Source organism: Anas platyrhynchos, chromosome 5 (genome assembly GCF_047663525.1).
Source record: "Anas platyrhynchos isolate ZD024472 breed Pekin duck chromosome 5, IASCAAS_PekinDuck_T2T, whole genome shotgun sequence".
Lineage (NCBI taxonomy): Eukaryota > Metazoa > Chordata > Aves > Anseriformes > Anatidae > Anas > Anas platyrhynchos.
Genome location: NC_092591.1, coordinates 54,239,663 through 54,260,851, shown reverse-complemented (window position 1 = coordinate 54,260,851; position 21,189 = coordinate 54,239,663). Strand labels below are relative to the sequence as shown.

Below are 21,189 nucleotides of genomic sequence, written 5' to 3'. Positions count from 1 at the left end.
TTTTCCCTGGTTAGTTGGGCACTTGGTTTACTGTATTGTGTATGTTTCCTCTTTAAAAGGACAGAGAAGAGGAAAGAGCCTCCAAAGTCTAAGGCACTAAACGGAACTTAGGCATATTGCTGTCTTCAAAACTGTTAATTCTTAAATCATCCTAGACCTGGGGGTAGCTTAAATGTATTTGAATTTTCAAAATTGAACATCCAGATATTGATGTTTTGACTCTGGGCATTCAAGACAAAAAGCTGGGCAACACCAGTACTTCAACATTAGTGAGTATTTACAACTTACTTGACATACAAGCACATTTTTTTTCCTACTTACCTCTCTTGTCACAATTCATCTGATAAGTACTTTCAAAGAAAGCTTCATGTACTGAGCTGAAGCCTCCAAAACACGCTGGAAGTACTCGCATCCTTATAAAATATATATTTGACTAGAACGCTCTATCCAGCAACGAGAGAAACATAAGGTCAGTTCTCTCTTGTGTCAAAGATCAAAAATTTGTCCTGACAAAAAAGGGAAAGCACCTTTCTTGCGTCTTGAAACCATTCTTACATGTCTGAATTAAAGATTCACTGGTCCACAGAAAAAAGCAGAAGTGAACTTTACTTCCAAACCTGTTAATTACAGCCAAAATACAAGACATAGCATTCTAGCACCACTTGCTACCAGGATTATCTGTGTGGTTCATCCAGTAGTCAAAATTCAGTGCTGTCAAATTTGAGTTAGGGAGATGCAATCCCTGTAGAGGATCTTCGGGAAACATCCTTGTCCAACTTCTTCCATGCGCATGAAGAGCCTAGCCCAGGATATTCCATTGTAGAGCCGAGACATTAAACAACAGCTGTCCTAACATAACAAGATTTTTGTCTTCTGTGTCCTATGGCCAACACTCCAAGGTCAGAGAAAACTTTTGGCAGTGCTCAGCAACACAGATCTTGAAAAATGACTTCTTACGTGCTGAAATGATTTAAAATGCAGTCAAACATCAATCTTTCACCCACTCTCCATTCCACAACTGGGTGATACTGCCCAGGAAATAAAGAACAGCCAAAGCCACGAGGCTTGCTCCTGCTGCTGTGAGATAAACAGAGCCACTCTGAAGTTTCACCTGAGAGCTAACAGCCTGTTGAAGGGAAGTCCTTAGAACAGCTCTTGATTTCGTAAAACATGTACATTGCTACATATATAATAGTGCAACTTCTAGGAGTCAGGGATCATTTTTACATCTCATCATCCTGGTGGAAGAACTGGTTTTGTTTTGATAAGATTCATTTTGGTTTATTATTTGTACTGCACACTTCACACAAGTTACAAAGGACAAAGTTAAGTGCTCCCTTCCCCTGAAATACAAATGCTGAGGTTTATGACAGATCTCCTTCTGCAGCTGTGGACATTTATTCCACATTTTAAAGAGTGCTGAATCTTGCACAGACATTTTACTGTGATGGCAGCAGTAATTAGCAAGGTAAAGAAATTTATTATTTCTTCCATCAGTAGTTCTAATAAGAAGAGGGAGAGAAACACACAAGGAAAAACAAGGTAAAAGAGTTGTAGGGCCTCAGTTGGGCCTTTGTTTGCTCACTTTTTTCATAGTTTTTAATCAACACTTATCAATGATTTTACAATTTTTTTTCCATTACATTTTTTTTTCTGCATTTAACAAAACCTTGGCCTGAAGAGATGCATTTCTTCTATTCCCTCACAAGCCATACTCCTTTTTGACACTGACCAGGGAAGGCACTGTTATCTTCCTCAAAATCAGCCCTTTTAGGGCACTAACCCACCTGTTATTGAGGTAACAGGTCATGGAAAGCTGTCAGGCACACTGTATTAACAGTTGGTAGATTGGCAAAGAAGAGAACACCAAACAGGTGGAAAATTACCTTCTTTATCTACATGAGAGACAATAGAAAAAGAGGATTGGTCCCAGAACACACAGAGAAAAAAGCTAAAGGCTTAAAGGCAAAAAGGTAATGAAGACATCTTCATTACTGGTATGCCAAGAGCTATAGCCCATTTGGTGTAGTAAAGGAAAAGACACCAGGGAAGGCACTACGGCTAATTACTATAGATCACACAGTACATGCCTTTGTGGGGTGTGTTTTGAATGTGCATCATCCAACAGAGAAAGTTCAGTAATATTTTGGCTGATGTGCACCTATGGGTATGCAACCTGCTGACTTTTGCTGGTTGAAAAGTTAAAAATAATTTAAACAGTATCCTAAACCCTAACATTTTTACAACTCAATCAATTTTGTCTGCAGATAAGACAGGTACACCTGATACTCCATGTGCCAGAAGTTCTGAGTTCTCTCAGCTTAACAAGTCATCCATTTGACCACACTTTCAAAATTAAGTGAAGCTTCAGGTTGGCAACAGACTGGTTATCCTTTTGCTTCCTTAGGGATCCCTACGTGGGTTGAGTTGCGAGCACGGGCGATCCGTATTTCTGTTATCTCTTCTCACTTGCAGTAATTGGTTCAGTAACACAAAAGTATGGTGCTGTGAAGAACACTTGCAGAGACTCCATAGGAAATTACACATGGGCAAATAACTCAGAGGCCTTCAGCACAGAAGAGATGTGCAGGGGAGAATTCCCACAGACAATGGCATGCCAAGCTCTCACATTTACAGGCCTGGGGAATATCCTGTTCTTTCCTGTTTCTCTGCCTTAGTTAGGTCTCTAATTTCTTCATGCTTATTCCTACAGAATTGCTGCCTGCATCTTTTTTCCTCCTCACCTGTACACATACATATTGGCATGAGCTCTCATATGCTCCCTACTGCCCCCTTGGTTTGGGTACTTCCATTGCCATTGCAAATTGCACATGGGTTTTTGAAAGTGTAGCACCTACAGTTTCTTCTGTTTGCCTCCGCATTTCAGTAACTCCCATCACATGTTGTCTCGGCTTTCTTACTACATTCATAATGAGAGCCACCTCGCTATGTTACTTAAAAGACTTCCCTCCTATGTACTCAGTAAATGCAGTATCAGCAGGTAGAAGGCAATCTGTTCCCAGTCCCAAAGAAGCTTCTCCAGCTTGATGGAACATAAGCTCCTCCATTCTAACTTTTCCTTGTAACTCAACCCAGAGAAGAGAAATCAAAAAAGCACAAGAAGAATTAAGAACACACCTTTTTTTTTAAAGTCCATTAAATCACATTCATCACTAGAATTAAGCTGTGTCATCTCCCCACCTCTGGCTTAGCCAGCTCTCTCTCCTTTGTGCAGTATCTTCCAGGTGATCACCACAGGAGGCACCAAGGGTGGGGAATTCCTCTGTAAGGATCCGCTGCTTCTTATTTATGTAGATAGGCATCTAGCCAGAGCTCCCCTGAATCTTTCAAAGAGCTGCCAAGAGAGAACCACATTTCCTTACAAACAAGATAATGAAATACTGCATCCAGGGAATATAATCTCGTGGGACGAATTCCCATCTATAAATTAAGCAAAAGAAACCCTTAGAGACAAGGTAATGTAGTCTACAGCTCCTTTGAAAACATTAAGAAGAAACAAACCACATGATCTACATCAGACCAAGACTGGAAGGTTAAAGCAAACAACTTAAGTAGAATTAAAACAAAAGGAGCAAACACGGCAGAAGAGAAACACATGCTATTGACGGACAGGGGAAAGGAGGCGGGTTCCCCTCTCCAGGCTTTGCTGTGCACCAGCTTGGCTTCAGAATGTCTTAAGAATGTTTTTCTTCACTGAGAGGGTGGTCAGGCACTCGAGCCACCTCCCCAGGGAAGAGGTCACAGCCTCTAAGAGTTCAATAAGCATTTGGTCAATGCTCTCAGACACTTGGTCTGCTTTTTGAGTGGTCCTGTGCAGATCCACTAGTTGTATTCTATGATCCTTGTGGGTCTCTTCCAACTCAGGATATTCCATTATTCTATGACTTACCAAAGGAAAAAGAAATATCTGGAAGGCTGAGGGAGGGAAAGAAAGGGTAACAAAAGAGCATGAATGACAGTTGAAACTCATCTCTCTGAAAACATCTCTTTCCCTGGAGCATACTCTGAGACAGAGGCACTAGATCTGGCATCCTACTGACTGAAAGCAGACGTGAACAAAAGGGACTCTCCATTAGGTCATTCATACCGATACCTTCTCCTGCTGCTACTGAAACCAGTGCCATGACCGAACACTTTTCCAGTCCCGTTCACAGCCAGCCATGCTATCTACAGCTATTCACAGAACTTCTTCTGTGATTCAAGTTGGCTGCCTCTCCACTTTCCACATGTCTCGCTTGTTCACTCTGTAATATTGGACAGCCCTTCAGCTAGGGAATGCATTGGGTTGATACGTACTGCACTATATCTGCAAAGGCGGTGAGCAGTGGCTTGCAGTGGTACTCGATGCCATGTTTGGCACACAGGGACTTCACCAAAGGGGCCACCTTCCAGTAATTGTGTCGAGGCATTGTAGGGAAAAGGCTGTGGAAGAGAATATGGTGATTTCAATGGCATTCAATGCCCCACAGAATTCCTACACGTCTTCTGTACCTAAGCTTAGGAGGCATACTCAACCTCCCTCTGTGCCATTATCACTATCAGTACTATCCATGAAGCTGGCAATTCTCTATCACTCCTGTGCCATGCTACTCATATCCAAAGGAGTGTTGGTGCTCCCCAGTGCTCCACAAAGTTTATGACCATCATTTGGATTTCCCGTTTCCTCCCCATATTAAGAACACAAAATTTACCCCCATTTTCCTTTGTTCTTGTCTTAGCTGATAAAGGAAGATGGATCTTGTAGGCTCTTTAGGTCTATTGTAACTAGCACTCCCCCAAATTCTCTCACATTCCCAACCCATGCTTCAACTCACTGGTGCTCGATTTGGAAGTTCAGATGTCCACTAAACCAGTCGTTGAATAAGGACTGATGAACATTACAGGTTGCCTGGAGCTGAGAGGAAAAAAAAAAAGGAAAAAAGATAACATTTAAGTGGTTTTTTTTGGAACGCTCTTTCTCTTACATTTGTCAGACAACATTAAAAGGTGCAAGTTCCTTATCACCACGTGCCTCCTGATTGAATATAGCAAGTTCAAGAGCCATCTCTAGTCAACATAGATGGTGATGCTGTGGTATATGATTGCTAGGGACATAATTTAGGAGAACAGACTTGACTTCCCCAGTAAGATAAGCAACCATAACTCACTGTACAAGTCCCTTCACATCTCTCACTTTGAAAAAATGTGTAATGCCTTCAAAGCTGAAATGAGACACAGCACAGAGAAAGACAGATCCATCCTTCATGCATGGGAAGATCTCCATCTGAAGACCACTGTAGCATCTCTGGTTCTTTTCCCTGAGAGATCTGCTTAGCATCTGAAGCCTCCATCCCACTTCTGCCTACTTTCTTTGCACATATCACTAACTTCGCACAGTGAGAAGAAAACATAAGCAGCTTGTGCTATCAGTTCTCGTCACGCTGCGATCAACTCTCTTGGGCATTATGTACCCCAATCAATAACCTCTGCCATTCAAAGTCACAGCTCTCTGTAAAGAAGGTCTTACCTGGGTAGAGAACCAGTCCACGTTCTTATCATAATCAATATGCATTGGGATGTGATTCATTTGTGTGACCCAGACAAACCAGTTACTCTCTATGAACCTGTGCACACAAAACACACACAAAAAACATCACTAATCTCACACCCATGCTATAACAAGTCAGTACAAAACACTTATTCATGTAAGATGGTCATCATTTGATAAAGTTAACACCAAACATCTTTTCAGTAGATGAAGCCTATGCAGACCTTCTACAGGCCCATGCCAAACCAACCACCTCTGTCTCGCTGAAAGGAATAAGGGGGCAGAAGAATAGACAGCAGATGGAAAAGATAACCAGCAGGCTGAAGAAGAGCTGCCATGAAGGGAACCAAGTAGAAGAAATGAAGGAATTTGAAGTTGAATGATACCTGACTAACAGATGAAGCCCCAGGATACCCTTCACACCCAGCAAGGGCAGGTAGGTGAGAAAGAATCTGATGTAGAAGGTCAGCATCCAGGCCAGGTCCTGTAACATAGGGAACAGATAAAACTTCATTAATAAAGATATTAAATAGTACCGGTCCCAACATGGACCCCAGAGGGACTGCACTCATCACTGATCTCCCCTGGAGGTTGAGAAGTTGAGCCTTTGACTGCACCTCTCTGGACGGAGCCATCCAGCCAACTCCTTATCCACCAAACAGCCTTCAAAGCCATCTCTCTCCGATTTAGGGACAAGACTGTTGTGTGATACCTTGTCAAAGTCCAGGTAGATGACATCAGTTCTTCTTCCCTTGCCTATTGATGCAGTCACTCCACCACAGAAGGCCACTAGATTGGTCAGGAACAGTTTGCCCTTGCGAAAACCACATTGGCTGTCTCAAAATGCCTCCCTATCTTCCATATGCCTTAACATAGCTTCACAGAGGATCTGTTCCACAGAGGTGTGGCTGACCAGTCTATAGTTCCCAGGGTCCTCCTTTCTACCCTTTTTAAAAATGGGACTGACATTTCCCTTTTTCCATTCACCAGGAACTTTACCTGACTGTCAGGTCTTCTCAAATATGATGGAGAGAGGTTTGGCTGCTACATCAGTCGGTTCTCTCTGGGAACACCTTTTGTTACCCAGATGTGAATGGATCTTCATAGAAGAGAAGGACTGCATGGAAGGCAGACTCTGTCCCCCAGCAAACATTTCCCTGATCACATACCCCACCTCCTTGACACAAACAGCTCAAAGTTCCTCCCAATAAGTCCGCATTTCCTACACTGAAACGTATCCACAAAACTAGGAAAAGTCACCACTGGAAAAATGGAGCTAACTTACCACCCACTGTTTCCTCTGTACCACGAAGTAGAATATGTACCACTGGAAGTAAAGAGGCACCAGAGCTGGGGGACCAACTATAACAAAGAAAGAGATTGCAGAGACATTAACCATGCCAGTGTGATAAAAACATTGACATAAACTTAAAAAGTAAGGGCTTGAGGAAATACTGTCCATAGAACTGCATAAAGGTAGGGTTACTCACTGATGAAGAAGTACTTGTGCTGGTGGTTATAAGGCATGAATTTCTTCTTTTGGACACCAAGCTGTTAAAACAAGTAAACTATTCAGGCCACAAAGACATCTGAAGACATTTGTGCACACACTCCTATCTACTTTCTCAAAGAAATGCATGCTTAGATAACTCCTAACCTTTGAAACAGGTATCCTACCAAGTCGTACCAGCATCCACCATGCCATTGGCTTCATTTTTCACTGGTACTTCAGCCTACAACTAGGATATATTTTCTGAAAACCTCCTCACCATGCATTGGATGCCCAATAGGTTGGGTAGTCCCTTGCAGCACAAACAGCAAAGTGCACTTGAAGCTCTTTCCCTACAGAGGGCACAGTTGCTTAACAACATTCACATCAAAAACCACACAAGGCACAGTGAACAGCTTGCTGCCAGGATAGAGCTCCATTAAAAAGAAAAACCTGTGATACTATTAACAAAGACAGCGTGTAGAACTCCCACCTACTTACAGTTAGTCTCCAAAGCAGAGAAATTAGCATCTAGACATTAAACTGTGTCTACAGGAACACGGGTGAACAGATTATCCTTCAAGACTGCTAATTTTTCGGTGTTCACTGTATAAACATAACAGATCACATCACTGACTTCCCCGAGGGACTCCAGTATATCCCTGCACATGTCCAAACTCATTCTGAACAGCAGCCCTCTTTTCAACATCTGTGGAGCTGCTACCAGCAGCCACATGTTCCTGCCTCTTCTTTTGTGATGGTTCTAGTGATCACTTTGATTATGATCCCAAATTGAATTAATCATGAAGACAGGAGGCTTAGGTTCTGATTCAGAAAGCATTTTTACAGCTCTGTTGTCAGGTATATACATCACTGTGCTGGATTTAATGTATTTAACTTAAAGTGTGTAAGGATTCATCTGAAGTTACACACATGCCTTAAGTATTTATCCACATAATGCAAAGCTAAGAACTAGAACATAATACACATCAAATTTTCAGACCCTTAATTTCAAACCAGAGAATTACATGAACTTGTCATTATGACAAATATCTCATCTTAAGCCATTTTCTGGATGTACTCATTTTACAGAAGCATGTGTTTTTTTAAAACCTTCAGAAAAAATATGGAAAATTTCAACCCACAGCAAGAATATATTAAGGAAAAAAAAAAAAAAACCATAGAAAACTGCTGCAGCATTAAGTATATGGAAGTTACTGATGCATGAGAATTTTGTTTCTTCTCTTTTTTTTTTTTTTTTTCTTCCCAAAGGCCACTAAAGCCCTTTTAACAAATTCCTGAAATACTGAGACCAAACCAAGGGGTCACTAGTCTCCCAGCTCTCTGCAGTTTTCCAGAGCTGCATGCTGCAGCCTCTCAGACTTCACCAGGTCTCACCTCTACAGAGAGTGTTTTTCCCAAAGCAAAAAATAAGGGGTGCATGTTCACATCGGGGTCCTTTCGGAAGCAGTTGGGTTTAGCATGGTGCTGGAAGTGGAGGTGATTCCACCAGCTGGCTGGTGCTCCCTGCAGGAAGGGATGAGAATATAATGCCATTAAAAAAATGCATCTTCTGCCCTTAGTCCTCCCTCTCAAGTAGTTCCTTGCATTTTCTTTCTTCTCATACTGAGATTGTTTTTGACTGTAGAGACTCCTAGGCTAGTCTCTAGCAGCCACTCTCAGCACTGGCTGCTCACCTTCAGATGGCCGATCACAAATTTATGCACCAAGTGGTTCCATCTGGATTCGCTGAAGACTGAAAGATGTCCAAAATCATGCTGGAGCCAGCCAGCCTGGGCCTGGAAGGGGAGGAAAAAAAAGAAAGAAGAAAGAAACAAACAAAAAAAATCAGTCCTGCTGGGAAAAGAGTTGGGAACTTCTGAAAAGGGGACTTTCAGGGGACTTCACTTAACGATTCCCACTCTCCTCATGACTTTATCACTGGCTAACAAGAGCACCCTGTCACAGAGAAGCATTTCCACTACTGATACCCCATCCAAACAATTACTAATTACTGTACACCAGTGCAGTCCAGACTCTGCCTAATGACTTTTGCTCACAGACCCTTGTTTTCATGAGGAAAGAAAAAATCAGGAAAAATGTAACACAGCTAAGAAACAGCTTTTATTCTCTTACAAAACTGCAGTGGAATTGGCAACGAAGTTTCCTTTAAGGAACAGCTTGCTGCTGCCTCCTCTGAGTAGTTGTAATTCCAGGAGGATCAGCTGGCCACAGAAGAAATAGCTGGGGCTTTCAGAGCTGTTCTGCTCTCTCTCTAATTCACTGTAGGTTCCCATGGGAACACAGCAACTTGGCTCACGCACAGTTCCTTAGAGTTCTGACACAAGGGACCTCAGAAGTGTAGCATGGCTTACACAGAACGAAGAAGGCTGGGAATAAGGAGGGCTTTGACAGACTACGGAAAGCAAAAAGCAGCAGGAAGCCCACTCTACCTAAAAATCATGTCATGGTACTGTAACTGCCCCCTCTGTGGAACTCAGAGAGAAGGAGAATTCTGAGAAGTCCACAAAGATCAAGATTTCCCCTGTGCTTATGGCAACGTGGACCTCATTCTCAAAGGACTGGCTTTTGGTGTTTCTGGGGCTGTTTTTTTTTCCCCCCTCCATTTCAGTGCCTAGTTGCTTACCTGGACAGTGCCTAGAAGCACCGCAGAGATGAGGAAAGGCACTGTGGATGATCCAAAATACCAGATGGTGAGCCAAGCTGCAATATCCAACAACAAGATGTGACAGAGATGCAGCATGAAAAAGGTGCGGTTGGGTTTGAGAAGTCCCATCTTCTCAACAGCTACACGGAGTTCACGGAAATCTTCTACCAGCTTTTTCTGCAGGGAGAGCCAACGGTGAGCGTGTCCTGGCCTAAAAATGCCTCAGGAACCCTGAGAGGAGCTCTGTTTCTCCTCTCAAGGAGAAATGTGGCAATGGCTTAAAGCTGAGAGTCAGTCACTTAAGAGACAAACCTTCAGTAGCTATTTTATGACCCCTGAGTATGCAAGTACCTCTGTGACAATGAGGAGTTTCTTTAGCTGACTTATTTACCCTCTCCATTCCCACCCACAGATGATAGACGCTGCAATAATAAAGGAAATTCTCTGCCAGTCTGAATTTCCTTTACACACCTGTCATTCTGAGCACAGCTCCTCTGTCTCTCTACAACAGGAAAGCTGCATAAGAACGTGTCTCAGAGGCCCCAAAACCCTAGGCCACTACTAATGACATTAAGTCACGGGGAAGCCTCAAACTGACAATGATTCCACAAGACACCATCATTACTATCAGTAATAAAATATCACTATTTGATGTGCAGGGATCTCAGGCTGCCAGTAAGAGAAAGTAAACAGCAGAGTTTTGACACAAATAACAGGTTTTTAAGGCACTTACATTCTTGCTGGGCTCAAAGCTGGGTTGATCTGGTGCCAACTCCCCAATCAAGAGGGGGCTCATGTACTTTCTCACCAGTGCCTTGTCAGGATGAAATGCTATGAAAGGATCCTGAAATACAGATAGAGGAATAGGATGAGAAAAAACACTTCAGGTGACGGCAAATGGAAGTTTTTCACGATATTTAGTAGAAAACAACCCAACCAATGGATCTGGCTCACAGCACAAGACATGGACATATTAGAACGAGTCCAGAGGAGGGCCACAAAGATGATCAAATGGCCGGAGCCTTCTTATGAAGACAGGCTGAGGGAGTTGGGGTTGTTCAGCCTGAAGAAGGCTCCAGGGAGACCTTATAGCAGTCTTCCAGCACCTAAAGGGGGCCACAGGAAGGTTGGGAAGGAACTCTTTGTCAGGAAGTGCAGTGATAGGACAAGGGGTAATAGCTTTAAACTAAAAGAGGGTGGGTTTAGATTAGATATAAGGCAGAAATTCTTTACAATGTGGGTGGTGAGGCACTGGCACGGGTTGCCCAGTGAAGCTGTGGATGCCCCATCTCTGGAAGTGTTTGACAGGCTGGATGGGGCTTGGAGCAACCTGGTCTGGCGGGAGGTGTCCCTGTTCATGACAGGGGAGTTGGAGTTAAATAATCTTTAAGGTCCCTTCCAGTCCAAACCATTCTTGTGATTCTGTGCACTGCTCACCAATAAACACGAGCTCACTTCCATCTAACTTCTGAATCTTAACACTTCACGTCCTGTTGAACCTCAAGATATATCATCTGAACCATATACTCCCATCTCCCTTTTGCCTTAAGCATCATTCTTATTTGTGCTGACACTACATACCGTGAAATAAAAGTCAGACCAGGGAGAAAAGCAAAATGTTAGCACAAAAACTCAAGGACCTAGGTGAACTGGGAAGAATAATGGGACAAGCAGGACACAGATGGTGGCAGCTCCTGCTGACCCACACCAGTCTCAGAGGCCCCACGTTGCTCCTGACGTGCCTTCTTGGCAATCTCCAGCACCCACCCTTCCTTTGAAAGATCTCTAGTTAAGAAATGGGTTGAAAAGGAGGCTGATGCAGCTAGCTCCAGGTCAGCTCTGTTGCACTTCAGATGTAGCATCACATATGCAAATAAAGGAGGGAAAAAAGTGAATAAAGGAATTAATGTGAATAAAGGAGGGAAAGAAGAGAGAGGCATGTTCATTTGCATTTTCTCACTGAAAGAGTAAAAAAAAAAAAAAAGGGGGAGGTGTATGTGGGCCGGCCAGAGAAGGATGGTACCACACATTTAGACCAATCGTTACAATCAATGCAGGCTGTAAAACCTGGCAGAGCAGTCTCAATGGGAGGCTGAGAAACGGAGGACTACATTCTAGAAATCAGAGCGCTGTAGTAGCACTTGGCAAACTAGAAGGAAAACTGCTCTTTCTTTACTTGTTTTCAGGTGTTTTTTTGTTAGGGGGGCAAGGAAGGAGATTGTTTCTTGTGTGTGTTTTGATTTTTTTTATTTAATGGAATTTACTTGGCTCAGGTTCCTGAGAGGTCAGCAGTTCAGTTGCACCCAGCAGCAACACAGATCATAATGCCTAAAGAATGCAGTCGGATACAATCACACCACCCGGCTGCGTCCAGCCCTACATGCTGGCAGCCACTACGAGCAACGCGTTTGTGATCACACAACACCAATGTAGCTTACAAAATGCATGTGCATGTCCTGGCCTCCTGAAGTATGTGCAAATTCACGTATTATCTTTGGCTTTACGCTACATAGATATGAAGGAGTGAAGGAAAGCACTAGGTCTCAAGTGTCGTATTTTCTGCTCAGTACCTAGTGTTAAAAGGGACAAAAAGGAATTGAAACATAATCCAGCAAAGCACTTGAGATAGAGCTTCACATCCCATACCTGCCCCAGGGTCCGGTTACTTACACCTGGAGAAATACACACTTTTTTTACACTGGGGGAGGAAAAGAGACAAGCAGACAGAGGAAACACACAGACAATCTACCGTATGCCTCACTTTCAGCTCTAACAATGATTACTCACCTTTGGCATTCAGACAAAGACGATTTTTCAAACAGATTTCGCCCGCCTATAATCTCGTGGAAACATTGTGCTGGCTTTACGAAGGTAGGGGCTTACCCTGCTCCTACATAACCCTTCGAGGAGCTAGGTCTTAGACTTGCAAGGAATAATTCTTCAAAAGCTGGGTCGTACAGCTGCAAGGAACCATTCTTCCTGTGCACACAGCAGCAAGCTCAGGTGTTTGTTTCCAGATCTGGTCTGCGGCCAGGCGTGCACGAAGCAGGAGCGCTCCTGCTGCCTGTGTGTGCCCTAAAACCAGCTGGATTCACGCAGCCAGCTGCAGACACCGTACCTGTGCGCACCTCAGCTGCTCCTTCAGACAGGAAGGTGGGATGCCAGCCCCTCCACAGCCCCAGCAGCAGCCTGGGTGCCTCCACAGAGACAACTTACGGCTGGGGAGCCCTCCAGGACCACCAGTGCCACCACTGACCCTGTCCCCAGGCACCACGTCCAGCCTCCCCCTGATCACCCCCAGGCTCGGTGCCCCCACCACCTCCCTGGGCAACCCGTCCCAGCGCCTGGCTGCTGTTTTTGAGCAGAAACCTCTCCTTATCCCCACCCTGAGCCTCCCCGGCACACCGTGAGCCCCCCAGCCGCCCCTCACCGTGGCGTCCTGCCCGGCGTAGTGGCTGATGACCCGCGAGCCGCCGGGGTGCCGGCGGTGGAAGCGGCTGATGTCGTACACCTTCCTGTCGATCACCAGCCAGCGCTCCTGAGGCGGCGGCCCGCGGGCCGAGCGCTGCGCGATCTCCTCCCAGGTGAAGCGGCGCGGAGCCGGGGCCGGCCCCGGGGCCTCCATCTTGAGGCGCGATCGCGGCTCCGGCTCCGGGCCCGCCTGGGCTCGGCCGGCTCCGCGCCCCTCGCTCCGTCCCGCTAGCCCGCCCCCCATTGGCTGCCTCCGCCGCGAGGCCGCCCCTTTCTCCGCGCTCATTGGTCCGCGCTCGCCTTGTGCCCGCCCCTTTTCGCACCCCGCCCCGCGGGGGCTCTGCCCCCCTCAGGCAGCGGGGGGGGAGCGCCCCGGGGCTCCTGTGGGGAGACCGGGAATGGGGGAAAATGAGCCCAAAACCGCGGGCACGGAGCTGCAAACAGCCCCGGGGATACCTCGTCGTGCTGCTGCTGCGGCTGAGGAAGAAATAATTCGGAATATGTTATATGTAACATGAAGTATAATAGTGTTGGTGTTGGTTATCAATATAATCGGTAATTAACGTTAATAATTGTCGATGTTATTGATAATTTATACTAATTATCAATTATAATCGTTGATATATCAATATATAATTGTATTTATTTTATATATTGTATATTGTATTATATACAATATTATGTATGATTATATGTCATATATGTAATAATATAATATACTATGTAATAATATACTTCATTATATTAATAATATTACTATATAGTATGTGCTATATTATTGTATTGTTTTATGTATTTTTATGTATTGTTTTATATGCTTTTATATATTATATTATGTATTACATGATGTATTACATTGTTATATAAAACGTATTGCATAATTTTATATATATATATTTTTATATATTTATTTATATATAAATAAAACTCAGAGTATATTATTTACCTAATAATTTTGGCTTGCCTAAGGACTGGTTGGCTGCAAGTCGCGTTCCTCAAGGTGTCGGTGCTGGCGCGGGTGCTGTTGATGTGGCTCTGCCTGCAGCCAGGGAGATGGGAGATGCAGCTCGATCCAGCTCGCTGCTTGTGTCGCATCACCTCGAGGCGATCCGGGGGGAGGAAAGGGCCCTCTGCAAGCCACAAGGGCAGGCTGGCAGGAACATCAGGTAGTTGCACATGAGCGGGTGCAGAGTCCTGTACTGTGAGGTAAAAGCATGGGGAAAGGATCAGAATCTCAAGTCCTACGCTACTTGGAAAGGACAGAGGCTGGGTGGTCAACGTTATACGCCAGGTAAAGACACAAAAACTGGTACAATTTGCTCATCTGAGAAAATACCAGGGATAGGATTCAGAGAAAGAAAGCAGAACAGACCAAGGAGCCACGCCAGAGGAAGGATGCACAGACTGTGCAGTGCTACCTACACCCCAGGTGCTTCCTTTAGGACAATTTTATAACCTGTTTCTCATCATTTCTGGACTGGGGACACCTCGTCACTCCTTGGTTGTGTTTCCCCTTCCCAGCACATCCATCTCTCTCTTCTGCCTCTCCTGCCTCCCCCTTCAGCCCATCTTGTCCCCATGGCTAGGTGTGCCCCATATCACATTATATCCCATAATATCCCCGCTTGCACAGCTGAGAATGAGTCTTCAAACACCCCCAGCAAACAGACTACTGAATAATCGTGGGAATTCATACGCATACATTGCATATACATTAAAACGACTGCCTTCATGTTCAGCTCCCTTATGGCCTTCCCTCACAAGCCTCCTCTCTGAACTCTCCTTGCTGATTCCAAGTTTCTTTGTTTTCACTCACACCTTCCCATCTGACCTAGATAGAGCAGTTACTGTTGTCTGTAACCATAGAAACGAGGGATCACTAGACTGCATCCCCTCATTCTGAACATCACCCTGTTACTACACTGAGACTTTCCAGCCTGGAATTCTGTGCCTGCACAAAACACTGGATCAAATATAATTTTTTCTTTTTTTTTTTTTTCTCCTTTCCTTTAGCAATGCCACAGCTAATACCTCAAGTTAGGCATCTCTGTTTATACACATCTGCACTGTTGTCCTTGAAGGAAAAGGTTCTCTCCTACTCTCAGCAAAAAATAAATGTTGTTTTTTACTATGTTGGCTGCTGACTGTCTTGCAAACATAACCATAAAAGCATTGATAAACGATGCTTAGCATCTTAAATTCAACCATTATATTCAGAATAGCGCAGGAATAGTTTCTACGTCTTTCTGATTACCTATTGAAAATGAATAATTGTCACAAATTCAGTTAATGTTTTCAGTTTGACTTCTCATCATGAATATGGGTGGCACAGCTTTCCTTATATACAACATCTGAAAAGAAAAAAAAAAAGAAAAGATTGTTCTTCTTATACAGATTGAGCCTTAGGAATATTTTTTAAGGGATTTTAACAGTTACCAAAAAATGTGACTGAGTTGGATAAAGTGCACTCTTGTTCCCCTTATAGGGCTCCTCTGATTTCAGCAGGACCAGAAGCTAAATACAATGTTAACAACTTATTTACAGATTTTCCCAGACAAATTATGTAATGGAATTAACATTAAAGCTTTTTCTGATACAAAATCATGGCTTTGTTTGTTCCCGCAGTAGATGATTCAGTCCAAGACATCTTGCAGGCTACTTGAACCATTCAAGTCTAGGCAGCAAGGGGTTCAATGTCCTGCTGCAAGCCTGCTCAATGGGCCTCACATTGGCAAGAAAGAAGTCTTTGTAACAAAGAGTGCAAGGAAAAAACAGCCGCCATTATACACTTATTAACATCCTACATCCAGCTGTGACTACCTGCATTAACAGAGAGTCACTCTTACATTTAATTTAATTGCTTTTTAACTAGGTAAAAACAGACCTGGCTGCTCCGTTCTTCCAGCAGCATTCCCTCTTTTCAGAGCTCTAACTTGTTTTACCTCCACTGCTCCCATCTTCATTTCTCTTTATTGTCATGTTCTAGCCATGACCCAGCCTCCCAGACTATCAAGGACCACTGAAAACATGAGGGAAGATAGATGATCCTTGTTTCAGACTTCTGACCTGGCTGCAGTTCATTCCTAACATGGCTGGGGATCGCCACAAGTCAGGGATATTAAAACTCCTCGTGTCCCTACAGTCATGTGGCTGTAGCAGTCTCAGATACCCAGGTGACCTCGGTGATAAGGGATCACTAAGTACATGCATGTGCACCGTGGTGTGTCAGCAGAGAGGCTGAGAACAGGATCAAGGTGTTAAAGGAGAAAATGCTAGGATCAGGAGCAGCTCCTGTTTGAGCAGAATGAAAAGCTGGAGATGTACGAGATGCAGGCCATTGCCAATGCAATTAAAACAGTTACTCCAATGAAGCAAATGCAGGAGGAAACCATCAATTTTAGCATCTTTTTCATTATAAATTATTACAAATTTATACTGATAAGGCAGTGCTAAAAACAGAACTTTTATTTCCTTTTTCTCATCCTGGTGGGTATTTGCAATGCCTGCTGCTTCCCATACCAATTAAGGGTGATTATGTAGTCTGCTTCCTTGGCATGCAGACCAGCTTGTGCCCTGACCTGACAGTCCCACATGGCCAATCCAAGATCCACTGCAGAAGGTGAAATTGATGCCAGTGCTGGCAGTATAATGTGAGCTTCTGGATTTTCTTTGTTTGCCTTGTAAAGTTAGCTCTCAGCCAAGACAAGTGTCACCAATTCTCTTCAAAATGCTGGCATATGTCAATGGAAATACTAATTATTTTTCTTTTTAAATCCTAAAAATTGCAGACAAACTGTATAGTATGCAACAGTGGAAATCTTTCAGGGTGGTGGTGTTTCTTGCTCTTCAGCACTGTATATCCTATACCTACGTTTTATTCTAAAGCTTACACATCCCCAGGCTTCATTCAGCTACAACCAAATATTCTCTGTGCCCTTCAAACACCTGCTCCATGTTCCTCCCACGTGCCCTTTACTCACTGCTCTCTTCTACCTGCTCCATTTCCCATCAGCTGCTGTGGAGCCTGCCAGACTTATTTAACTTCTGCACTGAACTCTGTAAGGGGACAAGACAACCAGCACAAACTATTTTCTAATATTTCAGTTCCTCAGAATCTGTTTCTTACCTTTACACCAGCAAACCAACACACAACACAGAGCAGATACCTCAACTAGCATTCTCTTTCCCCTTCCCGTGCTAGCTCAGCAAGATGGCCTTCACTTACTCATTAGCTTGTGTATTTCTATACTACTCCGAAGAACAGATGTACCCCATCTATGTGTTCCTCCTACAAAAACTACCCCACTTTGCACTTCTCCATATCCCCATTTCCATGCTTTATTGCCTGCTGTGTTTCTCACCATCTTTGCCCCTCTCTCCTGACTACCCTCAAACTCAGGGCCTTTGTGTCCATTGCACAAATTCTCCGTGCTGCTAAGGCTGCACCACACAACAAACGCTGCCTTTCACCTAGTTGGCCACAGAACAACCCGTTCTCTCATTGCCTTGGCTGGTTTTGTGCCCCATGAGCCAAACAAACCCTAGAGCAAGTGCCACATAAAGCCTTGCCAACATTACAGGCTGTGCTACAGAAAGATGATAGTGCTGGGATTTTTGTTTGTTTGTTGGTGGTTGTTTGTTTTGTTTTGTTTTTTGATAGAAACTTTTAAATGATTTGCCATTAAGTTATTACACAATTTTCTGTGAAATATCCAGGGCATCAAATGAAGAGATCAGTATGCAGTCTTGGTATCAATGTCCATCTCACGTATATGACAGACGATTCCAAAATGCACCTACCTTCTTATCAATTCATTTCTCCCAGGGGAGGACACGCTCAGAGAAATCTACGCTTCAAGCCCAGAGTTTCCATCTGTAGCCAGCCATGCATTGATCATCCACTGCTTAAAGTCATCAGCTCTGAAGCATGAACTTCCACGGACTAACTGGAAAAGTTTTACATAAACAAGATAATTACTAATAAGAAATAGCCACCAAAATAATCTAATACCTTTCTTTTATTGACTAGACATCTGATGGACTATGACCATCAGTTCATGCTGTGAGCTACAAATAATCCATATCTTTATCTCTACAAGGTCAAAAGAAACCATGACTTTGAAACCACTTTTGGATACAGGGGACATAACCTTTAATTAGGACACGGAATGAGCAAAAATATTTCATGAGTTTGCAAACTTAAATTCATTTTAAAAAAATCTGGCTTTGGAGTGGATTTCCCCACACAAGCTTTCTTTCTAATGATACAATAACCTTAGGGAAGTTCGAAGAAATGCATCCTAAAAAAAATTAATTATAGTGTGTTTTCTTATTTCTTTTTCTGTGTTGCCCAATGGCCCTCTTCCTCTTGTTAGACATCACTATCCTCTTCAGCTTTGCAGTCTTCTATAAAATAATACAGGTGAAAAAGGAGCTCTGCAGGGCTGTAGTCCAACCTCCTGGCTCAAAGAAGAGCTACTGTCTCTCTCAGCAGAGTCAGAGAATCTACAAAATCAGATCTTGAGTTGCTATTAACAGGAAAATCATTTGGATTCAATAATTTAAAGCTGTGCAGAATCTCATTCTGCAGAAGCAGCAGGGCAAGAGATGCTGCAGGCCTTTGTCCTGAACTGGTACCACAAGTGGAAGTGTTATAGTAATTCAAATGACCCCACAGATATGCCAAAAATTACAGATGAAAAACAAAAATAAATCTTCATATGCACTAAAAAGATCACATCATGGTATGGGGGTTGTACTACCATATTTCTTAGCAAACAATGCTTATAACAACCTGACTTTTACAGTTAGTGCCCTGTTTCAGAGCTGTAGACTGAAAATTCAAATAATCCATAGAGAAATTACACTATACTCCCAAGCAGAAACTCAGAATATCAGTAGATACATCTCACAACAGGACCAAAGTAAAAAGAAAATAGAAGTGTCTCAGAGTTGCTCCTAAATAAAACGTTCAGACATGTTTTCTCCCCCTACCTCTTTCTGTTTGCCTTCTATGGTGGAGCTCTCTCGTAAAAAGATCAGCAGAATGCAAAAGGTGAAAAAGTGATGACCTGAAAAAAAAAAAAAAGGCAGAAATATATATTCATGATAAGGTAGGTGACTCTCACTGCTGCTAAGAGCTTATGTTTCTTTAGACATAATTTCTCATTTCATTGCATTTGGAGTTCCTTAAGTGCAACTTCAACACAAAATTCCTCTGTACTCTATCAGGCAGGGTTCACTAAAAAACATTTTTTAAGCCCCCATCCAAAATCATGAGAAAACAAACTAACATGTCTCTGCATGATTGACTAACTGATTTGCTGCGTTTGCAAATAATTATCAAGTAACTTTATCAATGGGAGAAAGGAAAAGAATAAGAGGAAGACAACGAGGCTAATAGCTTGATAGTTATGCCTTTCACAGAAGTGCACCAATATTTTTTTCATAACCACCCCTTCTGACATCCCAAAGAGGCAATTGCTAGGATATTTAGTTGCTCTCCCCCTCCTGCAGTGACGTCCCATTGACAGCACATAGTTTTCAAGTCCCAGCTCTCCCTCGCTTACCCTGCTGAGTACCAAAGCACCGGACAAGCTGGTATGAAATCCCATGCTTCACAACACTGTTCCTGGTATTTACTGATTCCTGTTGCAAACTTTTAAATAAATGGTGTGCTTCAAAAACAGAAAAATTTGGGCACATTAACCTAGCCTATGTCATTCCTGTGACATCCTTTCCTTTTTTTTATATATATTTCCTTTTACTAAACAGAAGCATTCTGAGGATGATAGCACCTAAACGCAAAATGAATATATCTAAAGCATTTCTGTTGGTCCCTTTCATTCAGTTCCACTTTTACCACCAGACTCCATCGCTCTTTTTCACGTTTCTTTCCCTCTGGATTCTTCTGGGCGAGGGTGCTTTTTCCCTGCAATCTCAGCCCACCAGTCTAACCCAGGCTTCCCTTCAGGATCCATTATTTGCTATACAAGTCCTTACAGCCCCTGTAATCAGTCAGTGAGGCTGCTCAACATTTCACATCACCAAGCCCCAAATCCTCCAGGGTGGACGGATAAATTATTTGCTGGCAGGGTTTCTTCCTAGGAAACAATAATGACCAGTCAAGGAAAGAAGCAATGGGGTCTTCCAGACAATTGTCTTCTTCTGGACATCCTCTCTGGGAACCTGCTTGGTTTTTGAACAGTTTTCAACCTAATCCACTTAAACTGGTGACCCTGCCTAAGACGATGTTAGCACTGGTTGAAGCACACTTGATGAGGTCAGGAGCTGCATGCTCAGTGCACATGTACATGCACATACAAGCCTTCTTGACGTACGTTGCAGAGTGATATTTATTGGATTTATAAATGATTTACCTACTATATTATCTAGTAGGCTCTGAAGTTATAAACTAAAAGCTCCAAGGTAAAAAGTTTTTCTTAAAAAAGGAGGGGGTAAGAAGAATGAACCATTTATCAATGGCAATTAGTTCCCAGGATAAACCAGAAATAACAGAAGGAACAAGGTTTTAGTATGCACCTGTGCAAGGTCGCAAAGATAGAAGCACGTGGACTCCACCAAAAAACCACAGCGGCGGCAGCCTCCAGGTGCATGATTACGAGTAAAGGCAGGCTGTGAGGGCACACCCTTAGCACTACAAGGCTTAAAGCATCCAGTTTGCTGTTTGACAGCACCAGTGGGATTGGAATCCTGAAATTCAGAGAACACAGCACAAAAATTAAGGGGGAAAACTTTTCCCGCGTGACATGCAGCAAGCTTCAGCTCCATTTAAATAGTGTCCTTCTGACATGAATAAATGTCAGAGGTCTATTTTGAACCAAACTAAATAAAACTAGCAAGTCTTATGAAAACATTCCTTTCATTTTTGACTTCCATCATCCCACACCACAGAAAAGGCTGCTTGATAGTCTGAGGTTCTCATGCAGCAATAAGACCAGGCAGAAGCAGAAGAAACCTACAGCATGCCTTGGCACGAGGACAGCACCAAGT

General features: G+C 43.3%; 1 protein-coding gene across 1 annotated transcript; it reads right to left on the bottom strand.

Annotated features, from left to right (window-relative positions):
- Positions 1-589: 589 nt before the first annotated feature.
- FADS1 (fatty acid desaturase 1) lies at positions 590-13,477 on the bottom strand. Its single transcript, XM_027459434.3, has 12 exons — positions 13,136-13,477; positions 10,439-10,549; positions 9,685-9,882; positions 8,735-8,836; positions 8,436-8,564; positions 7,039-7,099; positions 6,834-6,910; positions 5,935-6,032; positions 5,528-5,624; positions 4,836-4,915; positions 4,318-4,443; positions 590-3,355 (listed from the first exon to the last, which is right to left on the bottom strand). Exons 1-12 carry the CDS (start codon positions 13,460-13,462, stop codon positions 3,304-3,306), a joined length of 1,458 nt encoding a protein of 485 aa, XP_027315235.3. The 5' UTR covers positions 13,463-13,477; the 3' UTR covers positions 590-3,303.
- Between the last annotated feature and the right edge of the window lie 7,712 nt (positions 13,478-21,189).

Coding starts and splice junctions, on each gene's coding strand:
- FADS1 (XM_027459434.3), bottom strand. CDS start 13,462: ATGAGCGCGGAGAAAGGGGCGGCCTCGCGGCGGAGGCAGCCAATGGGG. Junction 10,550..13,135: donor ACGCCGGGCAGGACGCCACG/GTGAGGGGCGGC, acceptor TCTGTATTTCAG/GATCCTTTCATAGCATTTCA. Junction 8,837..9,684: donor TGCTTCTAGGCACTGTCCAG/GTAAGCAACTAG, acceptor CTCCCCTTCCAG/GCCCAGGCTGGCTGGCTCCA.